The sequence below is a fragment of the Phyllostomus hastatus genome, unplaced genomic scaffold, assembly GCF_019186645.2.
Source record: "Phyllostomus hastatus isolate PE091 unplaced genomic scaffold, TTU_PhHast_1.1 phas_contig_86, whole genome shotgun sequence".
Classification (NCBI taxonomy): domain Eukaryota; kingdom Metazoa; phylum Chordata; class Mammalia; order Chiroptera; family Phyllostomidae; genus Phyllostomus; species Phyllostomus hastatus.
Window position 1 is genome coordinate 22361478 of NW_025333977.1, and position 14241 is coordinate 22375718.

A 14241-nucleotide genomic window follows, 5' to 3' on the forward strand; every position below is an offset into this window, starting at 1 on the left:
CTTCACTAAACTCATTTAACTCATGCCATAGGCCAGTAACAAATCTATTTTTCCAGAGATGATGTGCCAATAGCTTAAATTCCTAAAGAGAATGGCATCCTTTGCTCCTTTGGAAAGCAGTTGGCAATGATTAAAGTACAGGAAACTAACCACCTGAAGAACTTCGAATATGCAGACATGTATCAGACACAAACATTGTAGTACACAATGAAGGGAAAGGCCTGAATCCCAGAATCCAGTTTAGGCAACGGGATGACACATGTATCTAAAATGATGGAGAGTCAACTCGAAACTGCATTATTTAATTTTAAATCTGCTATGAGGCATACATGAGCAACAACAGACAGCGCTGCAACTCAGCATTCATGAACTCAAACCACACATAAGCCATGTTCAAACCCCACTGAACTTACCTTATAAACTTGTCCATATGTTCCATTTCCAACAAGTTCCACCAATTCAAAGATCCCTGCAGGGTCCTGAAAGAAAATAAACAAACAATAAAAATTCAAACAACATTCCAAGCATTGTCTTAAATAAAAGCAAATACTTATTTAAATACACAAATAACTTTAGCTTTGGGGGCTCTCATGTGTTAATATTAAACACTATTAAATTTTAATCCAGTTGCAGCTATGAAATTAGTCAAAATCCATTTTGTTTCTATTTTACACTTCTATGAGATGTGTTTAAACCAGATAAAAGAAGATGTGATCCGCTGAAACAATAAAAAAAGACTTACATTTCTTACTGTCAAATGGAAATACACTTGCAGGTACATCAAGACAAAATGAGAGACCCATCATTCTGAGGTTCTAACTTGTTCTTTGAGATCTCTGAGCTGCTCATTGTGTGAACACTGGCAGTTAAGGAAGCGGTGTTCCAGGTTGTGGGACTACCTTACCTGGTGGTCACCACAAAATCAACACAGTGGCCCCTCCTGCAGTGTTTTCCTCTGGACTCATCTCCCCCCTCTGCAATGCTACCTCTGCAAAACACCCTGGTGCAGATGGCCTCCAGTGTCTGCAGCACCTGCACAGCACCTGCAGGTGTTAGGATGCAAACTAAACCGGAGAATTATGCATGTTCCCACCACCAAGCAGGTATCTGCCTACCCTCAGTGTCAGTCAAACATTTGAATGCTTAACACATGTCCGATAATTGAAGCTGTTCTTACTGAATCACTGTTCCAAAAAGTTGAAAAGAAACATCAAAGGCTGTAAAGTTCAACTCAGAGGCAGAAATTGACATTGACTTCTACTGATTCCTAACTAGACAGACATTGTTTCTTGAGAAGCCTAATTCAAGAATCACAGACGTAAAAGTCCACAGAAACCAGGGAAGTGATGGAAGAGTGAAGCAGGGTAGCTGAGGCCCGAGGCCAACTGAAGAAGTCTCGTCTCCTTTGGGTGGGGCGGGGGGCTGTGGAATTTTACTTAGCTGGAACAGTTGTACTATAAACCTGTGAACACAGTATCTCCAGGTCTAAAGGTTTTTCTTTTTCTTTTTTTCCAAGAAAAACTGAACATTCTGTTTAATATGAAATCTCCCAATTTTGAAATGTTAAGAACTAACTTACTTTTTAAAAATATACTCCGAAGGACAAATAAAAGACTGCTACCTCTGGCTAAGAGCAGCTACTACCGCTGGTGAACACTTGATTACGAGCGCGCTGCCACACATTATTACAGTGGCTGAGAGGTGGGAGGGGGAAACCAGGCCCGGGGCTCCAGACCGGGCTGGGCTGACCCTCAGCTCCACCCTCACTGGCTGGGAGCCTCGAGCACACCCTGGGAGGGCAACTGAGTCTCTGAGCAGGTTAAACAGGGGACGGCGTCTACCTAGCAGAGCCCCCGTGAAGAGTTAGTGAGGGCCCAACACCAGCCCTTGCACGTAGTCAGCAACCCATTATTAACATCCCACCCCAGTTGTTAAGCGAAGGAATCCCACACCGCTAATAGCGCAGAAAGGAAGAAGGGTTGCCTCGGGGCTGCGATTCATGCGGAAGGAGACACACGAGTTGGATGTGACAAGTCAGAGTTCCTTAACGTCACAGTCTTGAGTAAATCAGGCCCAAGAACAGCCCTCAGCTCTGTGCCTTCAAAGATTCCACATGGAAAACAAATAAAAACAAACAAAACCTGAAAACCAACAGCTGAAGCACTTAGTCACTGAGAAAGATGGGAATTAGCATTATCCGTTATTATAAAGACAGAAGGGCAGGAAACCACACTCCAGACTCGAATCCCAACAGAGCTAACCGTCCACAAGGTCCAGCTCTTCCCCACCTGGTCAGGGAGGGAGGTGTAGATGCGGTTCCAGAAGCAACCGTGAAACATCACAACAGAGCCGTGGGGCTCTGTCCCCCAAGGCCCCCATTACTAAAAGACAAAAGTTAAGGCCACCTGAGAGGCCTCAAGATAGGAAAGAAAAATTGTTGTTCAACTGCTAGGCAGCAGGTTTTATTAAAAACGAATTAGAAACCAATGGGGAAAAGGGAAAAAGAAACCCACGAGCAGTGGCAGCTGCTGTTTGTTTCGAAGCTGTGCCTCCCAGAAGTTTGTTTGCTCAGTGCTGTTTCCGCAACAAATTTCAAGGGAGGTTCTACATGTGCTTGAAATATCTCAATTCTGTTTTCAACATTCACTTTTCTTGACTAAAAAGAACATATGAATGAAAGAGTCGATGCAGGATGGTGACTACTAGCTGCCTTAAGGAGAGTGGGAAGTGTAAGAGGAGTGGAGGGGAGGGCGGAAACAGAAACAGGGTGCAGAGTGGGGACCAGCTTCTGCAGCAAGGGGTCACCCCATCTCATGGACCCTTCTACAGGACTAGGGTTTAATGGGTAGGTCTCTGGAGGAGCTGAACAGCTGACTTCTAGGCACTTTCCTCTCCTTGAATAGTCCATTAATGGGTATATGGCCCAATCACTCGGGGCCAAGGAGGCTCAATGCCAAGGCTTTTGTTCCAGCTACTGAGAGAGAAGATCTTTCCACTGGACATGCCTAAGGGGATCAGAAGCAAAGGTCAGAGGGACTACAGACTTTGACTGGTGACCCCTCTTAGGTAGGCAACCGAACTGAAAACAATGAGTGACCTAGGTTGGTTCCCCAGGAAATGGACTCTGCAAATCACAGAGGGAGTTTACTGGCATATGCACAGCAGGGGACTGAAGGGAGAAGGACTTGACTGTGCAGACTGAAGAGCTCAACTGGGAAGCACAGGAGCTGTGAGTCAGAAGTATCCTACCTTGAGGCATGGGAGCCTTTATATCCCACCCCCATTGACTTGTCATGACATGCAGGCTGTCCTCCACCACCATCCCAGATGCTGTGGTCTTGGGTGGAGCAGCTCACTTCAGCTGAGGACAAGTCCCAGGTGAGAACCATCACCAGCTGCCTACACCCCCTGCAGGTGGACAATGAGGGCCTCAGTAGAGGAAAGGGGGTCTGGGTGGCATGCCACAGCATCCAGTACAGCATCATGGCTAGAAATGAGTAACAGTTTGGAACTAGAAGAGAATTTATAAGCATCTGCGTTCTACAGTATGCTGACAGTGATAAGGCAAAATGGCACAATTAGAGTAATGGTATTTGCAAGGAAGGAGCTTTCTGAGACCCTAGGAAGCAGAAGGCAGGGGTATTGTTCAAAGAGACTTGAACTTAGCACTGACCCTATGCTTCCCTCTCTACCCCCAATCCAAGCACCCAGAGCACTAGATGTTTGTGAATCTTCCCTTGCACAAATGCATGCCATTTTTAGTTACGTTCTTGTGAAATGGCAATATATTCTGAATACAGTAAGCATTCCCCTGTCTTCTCCACTCTTATGGGGCTCTAACGTATGACCCTTGAGGAAACACAGGTTTGAACTATATGGGTTCACTTACAGGCAAATATTTTTCAATAAATACTGTAATGTATTTTTTCTTCTTTATAATTTTCCTCATAACATTTTGTTCTCTCTAGCTTACTTTACAGTAGGAATATGGTATATATTACATATAACATACAAAATATGTGTTAATCAACTGTTTATGTAACCAGTAAGGCTTCCAATCAGAGGTAGGCTATTAGCACTTAAGTTCTGAGGGAGTCAGAATTTATATATGAGTTTTCAACTGCATAAAGGATCAGTACCCCCAACCCCCATGTGTTTAGAATTGCCTGTCTGTTTCCCTAAGGATCACCAATGACCTCAGCCTGTTATCTGTAGTGGTCTCTTATCAGCCCTGTCCTAGTTGTCCCTCTAATACTGCTGAGCACCACCACGCTTATTGAAAATGTACCCCCTCCTTTGTCTTCCAATACACCACTCAGTCTCTCACAGATTATTTCTTCTGCCCATATCTTAAGGGTAGGTTGACCCCAAGGTTCTCTCTTCATATTGTTCATGTGCTAAAGATTTTCTCTCCAAATGCCCACCACATCCATCTACTCCACTCCATTCATACCTCGGGCCTCACCATCTCTTGTTGGCACTACTTACTTGCAATCAGTTCTTGCCTCCTCTCAATCTATCCTTCAAACCAATCTTCCTAAAATAGACATTTCTAACCACAACATGCAATGCTTTAAAACTCTACATGATGTGGTTCAAAGTGAGAGCAAGATCCTCCCATCCACAGGCCTGCCCTTCATTCTCGGCCTTGTGCTCCATCATGTTGTGTGTAAGCAACCACCTCACGCCACCCGCCCCTTCCCTCACACACCGCATTGGGGTGTGTCTCTGTGCCTTGGTTATGATGTCTGCCTGCCAAGATTACTCCATTCTCTAACAGGCAAGCCAACCCTTGAAAGCCCAGTTTGCCACCTCCTCTGGGAAACCTTGCTCTAATTAGCACCAGCTCCCCTCTGCACTCAAAGTATGTTGTGCGTAAACTCTATGATGACCACTTTCCCACAGTACTATGCCCTCTTCCATTTCTCTCTTTTGATGAATTACAAATGCCCTGAGAGCAGGGACTGTAACATATTTATCTTATCATTTCCCAGGACTTGGCACAGCATCCCACACATAACTGCTGGCAATAGCTATTTACTGAATACTGTTGATGTCTCACTCTCAGTGCTCCACAACATGCATAGAAAAAGTCACAAAAATTGGGATCAGAATGTAGAGCCAAAGGTCTAGCAAACTTGGATCATTTCTTTTCCAAACCAGACAAGCTGTCCCAGCCACTGCCCCCTGGACCCCCCTTACCCTGCTCCCCTTTGCACAAAACTGTCACATGCAAAGCTCCTACGGTGTTTCCAGCTCTAAAGAAAATTCATAAAGCCCATTGGTGCAAGCTGTGGCTCATGTGCACCAGGCACACAGGCTATCAGCGTGTGGCCAAGCACAATGCAACAAGGGGAAGATGCTGTACCTAATGATCATGTTACAAAGACAGGAAAGCTGAGAGACAAGCATCAGCTTAATTCTCCCTCTCGTGTTTGCTCAGCCACTAGTAAAGCCAGGATGGGCAGCATGAAAGAAAGTTACACACACCAAGGAGAAAAGAGCAAATCGCTGACATTTACCAAAGTCAGGAATCCCTGTTGGCTACGCATGCCTTTATTCAGATCTTAACCTTTGCTGGGAGGCCGAGAAGAAAATTTAATTCTAAGGTAGTTTACATTATTTCATAATGAAATATAACTGTAACATTTCAAAAGGCAAGCTGCTCTATGAAAGAAATGTAAGTTTTCAGCAAGTACTGATAAAGGCAAATTTAGTTGTCATAATAAAAATCAAAATAGTAGCTAACATTTCATGAGCAGTTATATGCCGAGCCCTATTCTAAGCATTTTCCATAAACAGGTAATTTAATTATCACAGCTCCATCAAGTGGAAGCTACCGTTGTCTTTGTTTTACAGATGCTGAAACTGAGGCACAGAGACTGAGCGTCTGGTCAAGGTCACAGCACCGAAGAGTGACTGAGCCAGCAATGCATAGCAGGCCAGTCACACCCCAAACCCAGTGCTCCTAACCTCTCAGGCTTCACCAGCTTCATGGAATCAGAATCCCCGGCCCCTGACTTCCCATTTGCTAGCTCTCCAGCCTTGGGCACATTTCATAACTGCTCTGAGCTGCAGTGTCTTCATCTTTAACACGGGGACAATATCACCTCCCTCACAGGGTTACTTTGAGGCGTGTGGAAGTGTCTGGACCAGCTCAGGGTCTGGTACACCATAGGGCTTCCAGAAATATTAACCTCCTTCTTTTCTCTTTGAAAAACAGTTCACTTAATATACAAAAAGATGCCACAGAAAAATTTGGCCTGTATTTTATATTTTTTCACTAAAAATCAGTAAAAGAAAATGTATTGTTCCTATTGTTTTTGTTAACTAATATAAATACTTACTTAGTAAACTGGGTCAGATATTTATGAACAGAAAGATGTCTCTTTAGATATTAGCAAGACTACTGGGAAGACACGCTAACTTTGGGGACTCTTGGGATGTTGCAATAAATTCTCTCAATATCGGTCGAAATTCTAGAATTCAGACAACAGTGGCAGGCATCAGCCTGACTTCACAGCAGGATGGAGAGATTTAAGATCTAGAAGTTAATATTCATAGTTGCTGAGTTATACTTTAATTCTTCCAGGTCCCCTGAATGATACTGAATTTATTGTAACACTAAATAACATCTCTAGACTAAATCCCAGAGTAGGATGATTACTCCTTAGCATCATACAAAAGGATACATATTCTTCCCCAAACCCCCTCCCTGCTCTGAAAATGAAATTAAGAGAATGACTGGGAGGGATCATGAGCAATGGCTTAAAAGACTCTAGACTCCCTCTCTCCCAAACTCCTCTTAAAGACATAGCCATTCTGTGACACACCTTTCATTTGATTCACCAGTCAGTCTTTGGGCACAGTGAAACAGGCCCCAGCAGAACAGGGGTGGCTGATCTGGCTCCTGGAAGGAATGCCCACCCCCGGATTCCCTACTGACATCTGCCAAGGGACTGTGCTTACTCTAAACTCAGGGGCCTTAAAAAGACCAAAATGTTATTTCTCCTAGAACTGTATTTAGCAGCTGTTTGCTCAGTTTCAGCCTAACTGACAAGTATATGCTTACAAAAGCAAAACAGAACAAAGAAAACGGGAACAGGAGAACTCTCCAAATTTATCTTGAGCCTTCAGGCTTCTCAACAGCATCGTCCTTCCGAAGTAAGTACAGGAGCTAGGACGGGCTGATGCAACACCCCCAACCTAGTCCATGCTGCACTCCCAGCCAAACAAGGTCCCTCTAAGCTCACTGTACAGGCACCTCCTCCCTTCCTTCCCGCATAGTGGGGGCTCAAGGAGTCAAGGTTTTGCCTTCCACGGGGGGGCGGCAGGGGGGTTATTCAGGCTCTGAGCTCCACCTGCATCCTCCCTCCCACATACTATCTTAGGTAGAAGCAGAGGGTGCTTCAGTCTAATCAAGAAAACAGACACACGCAAGTCACCACATGCACACAACTCATTGAATTACAATGATAAGTGACACGCAGGAAAAGTATGAGGTGCTCCAAGGGGGATCTAGAATGTTGCCTAGATTTATCTTCATTAACATACTGCCCAAGCCATGCATCTCAAGTAGAACAGATAATTCAAGCAAAACAAAACAAAAAAAACAATGTGTGTGTATATGAAAATAAAGATAAAACTCTGCTGCATTTTCTCAATCATCGGTATAGATCAAATTAAACTACAGATCTATCAGAGGATTGGAGCAAAACGTTGGGGTTCCCTTACTCATGTTGTTTGACCTATCCTATTTTGGTCTTCCCATATGAACAGTGGGATAATCCGCTTTGGCCTGCCTTTTTCCCAAGGTTGTGGACAGCTCCCCAGTTCTACGCACCCAGCATCGTCCTTTGGGAAGGGTGCTCCTGAGTGCAGGATGATTGGAGCATGTCATCCGCCCCATACAGATATGCCTGGCTAGATGGCACTGGTGTCCTCTTACCAATAGTCCCCACTGGCTACACCAGAACATGGTCCCAGCCAAGCCTCAAGGAACAGCATTCCTGATGCTTAGCAGGCAGCTGCTTCCAGCCCTTGGGCCAGCGAGACCGGAGCCTCCCCACCTCCTGTTCAAAGTTCCACCTGCTACTGAACAGCCATCAGTAGTGAAAAGCTTCCCCTGCCCCTTGCCCCTGCTCACCTGCTCCACTCTGGACTCTGCCCTCCAGCCCGTCCTCCCAAAGGCAGTCTTCAGAATCAGATCTGAAACCTGGCTCCTCAGATTCACAGCTACAAACCTCAAACGACACTGATCATTATCACTGTCTCTGGGATCAATGATGGCCTGCATGCTTTACATACATTTTCATATTTAATCCTCACAGCAATCACAGGAAATGGGTATTACTAACCCCAATTTTCAGATGATGGAACAAAATCTTCAAGGAATTAAGTAAGTTGCCCAAGGTCAAACAGTATGTGGTAGAAAGAGCAGCCAGGACCAGACTGTAAAGTCAGGATAAAAATACCTTGCACGACGATTGTTCTGAGCATCAGAAACAACGTATGTAAAGAATTCAGCACAGTGTACAGCAGGGCTTAACAAATCAGGCTACCACTATTATTCCTATTGCTGCTGGTATTATTGAAAGTTCCCCAAGGTGACAGACAGCACTGATCAACAGTAGAGCCAGGACTGAAACCCAGACTTTTATTCCCAGTCCATCATCACTCCCTTTTCTACAAATGATGAAAGTAACTTGGGCTTATGGGGCTGGTGAAGGCCTTGCGGTTTAACAGGGGGCCAGAGAAGGGTCAGTGACCTTCAACCAGGCTGACACAACCAGCCGAGTGGCTGGAACTATAGAAGTTGAATGTGTCGTGGATGCCCAGGGCCTCTCTCTGCCTTCCCATCAGAGCCTGGAGTCCTGAAGAGACCAGCCAAGTAGATTTACAATTTCTTTCTTTCTCTTCCTTCCTTCCTTCCCTTCCTTCCTTCCTTTCTTCCCTTCCTTCCCTCCTTCCTTCCCTCCCTCCCTCCCTCCTTTCTTTTTCTTTCTTCCTTCCTTTCTTCCTTCCTTCCTTCCTTCCTTCCTTCCTTCCTTCCTTCCTTCCTTCCTTCCTTCCTTTCTTTCTCTTTCTTTCTTTCTGCCTACTTTGCCATCAGCTAGGATGAACAGTGATTACTTTAAGTTAACCATTTAATTGACAGTGAGAGACAGTATATCATAGTAGTTAAGACCACAGACCCTACAGCCAAAAAGCCTGATTCTGATCCCAGCTTCACCGTTTACTAACTATATGAGCTTTACCATTCTTTGTCTTCTCAGTTTCCTCGGCTGTAAAATATAATAATAGTAGTACCTACTACATAGGATTATGTGACAAAATAATTAATAAGTATAAAACATTTAAAGTGATGTCTGGCACATTGGGAGTGTTCAAAACCCTTTATTCTAGAATGCAAACTCCAAAAGGAAATGACCCTATCAGCTTTGTTTACTACAGTATCCCTATACTCAGATTAGTGGCTGGGACATTATAGACACTTAACAAATATTTTCTGGATGAATCAAGTCCCTACATCGCCAGTTCTACCACTGAGAGTCACAACGCGGCCAGGTCTCTGAGGTGTGGAACAGCGATACCTGAGATCTTATCAATAAAATCACTCTCCCCATTTTCCAAAAGAGCAAAGGGAGGCCAAGTAGGTACTATAAACTCATAAAATCACAAGTTTTCCCAACAAGAGTAGTTAGGAAACTTGTCCAAGCTCTCGCCTGGTTATTGGTAGAGTCAGTTCAAGACCCCAAGTCCTTTGACTTCTAAGTTTTCTCCCCGTTCAATAAAATCCTCTGATAAACCAAAAGGAGTCACTCACTATCTTTAAAAACAGTGGGCCTGGAAGGGAAGGGAGTAGGGACGGTGGGGAGGGTAAAGAGGAAGGGTAAGTGAGCACTTGTATTCAGTCCTGAGTTCCAGGTAGTTGGGGTATGAAGTGAATTTAATTCATGCCCAGAACTGATGTAATGAGATCACATATCTCCAAAGTGATGCCAATGAGATCATCGACTTCATAGGTCACATGTACATATCTGCATAGGAGATAAATAGATTTTTTAAAATATTTTATTTATTTTATTTTTTTTAGAGATGGGAAGAGAGGGAGAAAGAGAGAGAAACATCAATGTGTGGTTGCCTCTCACGTGGCCCCCACTGGGGACCTGGCCCACAACCCAGGCATGTGCCCTGACTGGGAATCAAACCTGCGATGCTTTGGTTCACAGCCTGCGCTCAATCCACTGAGCTCCACCAGCCAGGGAAAATAGAATTTTTTAAAATATATTTTTCTCAGCTCACAGACTTTGCATATCCATACTCATATTTATCCATGCTATTTCCTTACAGAACAAAGGATTCGATATAAATTGACTGTTGCTCACTGGTATACTTTGGGCATATATAATTAGAAACATCAAATCAAAAGAATCACCCAAGAAAGACTTATAACATTAACTGGAATATTTTTTTCTGATTTTGGTACACAGGTGCTTTAATCCTTTGTCAGTTGTTGGGATTCAAGGGCCAGGCTTTCTGGCGCTTCCTGATCTGGAGTTCTGGAGCCTGTGGACGTGTGGATGAGCAAAGCCCACTGCTCTTTTCAGATACTATTTCCCAAGACAACTGCAGTCGGAGAAAGGCACACTCACTCCACAGACCAGAATGAGAAAATTCTCCAGGATATTAAGACACAAGACAGATTTTGGATAAGGATTGGGATCTCCACCTTCCAGAACTTTCTTCAACTCTCCCAACATCTGTTCAAGCTCAGACATGGCAAGTTGCTCTGAAGGTCAATATGTACATAAAGGCCCCCTACCTTGGACACTTCCCTCCCATCATCAGGCTGTTACAGAGATTACACAGCTGTGTGGCAAAATGTGTCACACGGTTCATGGAGCTATGCACGCATGGGATCTCTCTGGGCCTGTCAGGACAGGGTAACGTTCCAGTATTCCCAGCAACACGAGGTCGAAGTGATGGGAAACAGACTAGCAAAGACTTTGGCATTTTGCCTTTTCAAAGATGCTTAGATGAAGAAAAAAGATAGCAACTGCAGCAGATGAACTTTAAAGACAAGAACTGATTATCCAAATAATTAAGTAAGAAAGATTAGGAAACCATCCAAGGTTCTATTTTAGAAGGAAGAGCCTGACCCTTCCCCCAAAGGTATTCATTTACCACCTGCTCACGACAGACCAACAACACTCTGTATTTGCTGGAAAGTTTTTCAGCACTTCTCCCTACACCTGTAGGCAACCATGCAGCTGACGACAGGCCCTCTCTGCAGAGGGAAGAGGTTAATGTGGGTTGGTTGGGTTGTCTATTACTCTCTCACTTCCAAGATGGCCAAGAGCCCTCCAACAGCTACCTGGGCAGGGGCCTGTCATCTGACCGACAGTGGCAAGAGCCCAGCCCAGTCCCTCACATGGTGCCACCACTAATGGTCCCGATGGCTGGTTAATACCAACTCACACGGATTGTTTTTAACAGGGCTTCTTTGGCATCTGATTTACTTCTTTTTTTTTTTCAAGACTTTTGTCCCTATGGCTAGGCTAGAATGGATATATACTTTTTTATTTTCATTTAGTTGTTTGTTTTCTAAGGCAAGTAATTTTGGGAATGGGAACTTTATATCATCTGTTCAAGGATCTAAAAAGATTTTTCACAGATTCAAGCTGCTAAAACTAAATTTCTGTGTTTCTTCTCCAGCCTTCCAAGGGCGTTGGCTTTCCATTGTCAAATAACTTTGGGAACACTGGATTAAAAAGATTAGCTATGTGCCCTGGCTGCTGTGGCTCAGTGGATTGAACACCGTCCTGCAAACCAAAGAGTCGCTGGTCCAATTCTCAGTCTAGGGCCCATGATTGGGTTGCAGGCCAAGTCCCCAGTAAGGGGTGTGTGAGAGACAACCACATTTCTCTCCTTCTCTTTCTCCCTCCCTTCCCCTCTGTATAAAAATAAATAAATAAAATCTTTTTTAAAAGATTAGCAATGTAGCTCTTTCTTTAATGCAGGGCCTGTCAGAACCTTTGATGTATTAGGGTACCCTGTGAATCTCTAAAAGATGGCAAAAGCTTTTCACGTTTCTCAAACCCAAACCCTCCTGTAGAATACTTTTTTAAGGGATCTTCCTATCTAAGCACCGGTTTCTGTGGAGCAGGTTAGAAAATGATAATGTATAGAGCATTCTTTCCTTTCTTATTCCTATTCAAACATTGCATCTTAAGTTACTATAGCGGTGACTGCTCAATACCACCCAATATCCATTCTCCCATTGTTCTTTAATAATAAAAATCTCAATGTTATTTCGGAGGCAATGCACCCAGGTCAAAACTACATGCTCTAGCCTCATTGAAGCTAGGGATAAATATGTGACTGAATTCTGGTCAATGATGCGTAAGCACAATTATTATGTGGGACTTTCAGAAGAGTTGTTCACATGGAACTGAGCTGAGAGAAGTTATCTTGTGCCCTCCACCTCCTCCTTCCAGCTGCCTGGAATACAGATGTGATGGCTAGAACACTGCAGCAATTTCTGACCCTGAAGTGAATTTAAGAATGGAAGTCTCAGGCTAGGTTGTAACTGCAGAACAATAAAATGATCCTAAGCCCTCTGATGACCATAAAACTACCATACTACCACTGGACTGCCTATGTCTGGACTTTTTTATCATGAGAGAGAAGGTCACTTATCTTCCTCAACCCACTAACATTTTGGGCTTTCTGTATAATGCAGCTGAATCAACTGATTTGCTTTAAAGTTTACAGTTCAGATATTTTTATTTCTTCATATTTAACTAACAGTCCTTCTTTAAAGTACTTTTCTCTGTTAGTTTTTGATCCTTGGTTAGAGGGGTCAGTCACTGCGGTTCATCAAACATTCATGTTATTCCCTTGCTGGTACATTACAGGATGGCACTTCCGCACCTCTCTTTAAGTCGAGTTTAGCCAATGTGATTTGCTTTGGCCAATGCAATGTGAGTGGAAGTGATGAGCTCCTTTCGGATGGAATATTTAATTGCCATGTGAGATAATGTGGTGACTGTGGAAGCCCAGGTGGGTACGAAGCCTCCACTAATCTGTCCTCAGGAAGCTGATGAATAGAGAGGTCCGGACATGTTCTGGACATGTGGCATGGTTAAGAAATAAACTTCAGCTGTATTTTATCTCTGAGATGGTTATCACAGTGTATGCTTGCCTCTTCTGACTCACAGAACAGAAACTACCAAAAGATGGTGGCAATAATCACCACATTGTTTACTGCTTTGTGATTTCTGAAACAATATTTGAGAAGAACCACTTTTTCCTGGGTGCCTCTGGAGGCACTGTGCCGGAATCAGTTTACTCATTCTCTGCATCGACCCGCGAGGCAGACTGTGCACAAAAGAACACCGAGGCAGAGAAAGCACCCAGCGCCGAAACACACATTCTCGCCACCGTGTCCAACCTGCAACATCTGAAGGCCGCCCTGGAAACACTGAAAACCCTCAAGGAGCTGGCTGGTGACATGGGAATTCTGACCTTTCCTGACAACAGGGAGGAAAGTAAAAAAAGAAAAATTAAAAATGGTGTTTCCTTTCACATGGCTGACCACACCCTATGTGGCCCAAACCAGGGCATGCCAGAGCTTGTGGCCCCTGCACCCCACTGAGGACAGCACCACAGTAAGTCTTCTGACTCCTCACCTGAGTGCCTTTGAACTCCAACCTGCTCTCTGAGCCACGGTCAAGGTAACCTAGCAGCTGAGAGGAATTAATTGGGCAACATTCTCTGACTGCTGGCAGGAACAGTTATAATCTCAGCATCACCGTGGCAACCTGACTGGAATGCTGGTTATTCACACAAAGAAAAACCAGTCTCCATTCAGACCAGGACTGCATTTTGTCTCTATTCCACTTTTCCCATTACAAGTTGCTACTGAAAAAAAAACAATGCTTCTTTTAAGAAGAATGTTTATTACAGCTCTGTGGTAAAACAGCATTTTCTTAAGCCTAGAAAAATTTGGAAAGGGGTAGGAGGAGTAATACATCCTCTAAGAGATTTTATTAAGACAGACTCTACACAAACAGCATCAGAGGTCATCAGAGAACACGTTACCTATAACCAGGCCACGGATGCTAAGGAGATGTCAACAGTACAGCATGGGCAACGGATCACTAACAACTGGATCACATTGCACTGACCAGTGCTCATCTCCTGGGCGCCTGCTTGTGCTGCTGTGAACCTCTCCTC

At 44.1% G+C, this 14241-nt stretch overlaps 1 protein-coding gene across 7 annotated transcripts in view; it reads right to left on the reverse strand.

The window, feature by feature from the left end:
• The window catches only part of TNIK (TRAF2 and NCK interacting kinase), a 346968-nt gene that overhangs the window by 269950 nt on the left and 62777 nt on the right, over nucleotides 1-14241 (reverse strand). For all 7 annotated transcript variants that reach the window (XM_045851219.1, XM_045851226.1, XM_045851225.1 and 4 more), the window contains exon 2: nucleotides 414-479. In XM_045851219.1, coding sequence (XP_045707175.1) covers nucleotides 414-479 — 66 coding nt within the window. The remainder of the gene's footprint in view (nucleotides 1-413; nucleotides 480-14241) is intronic.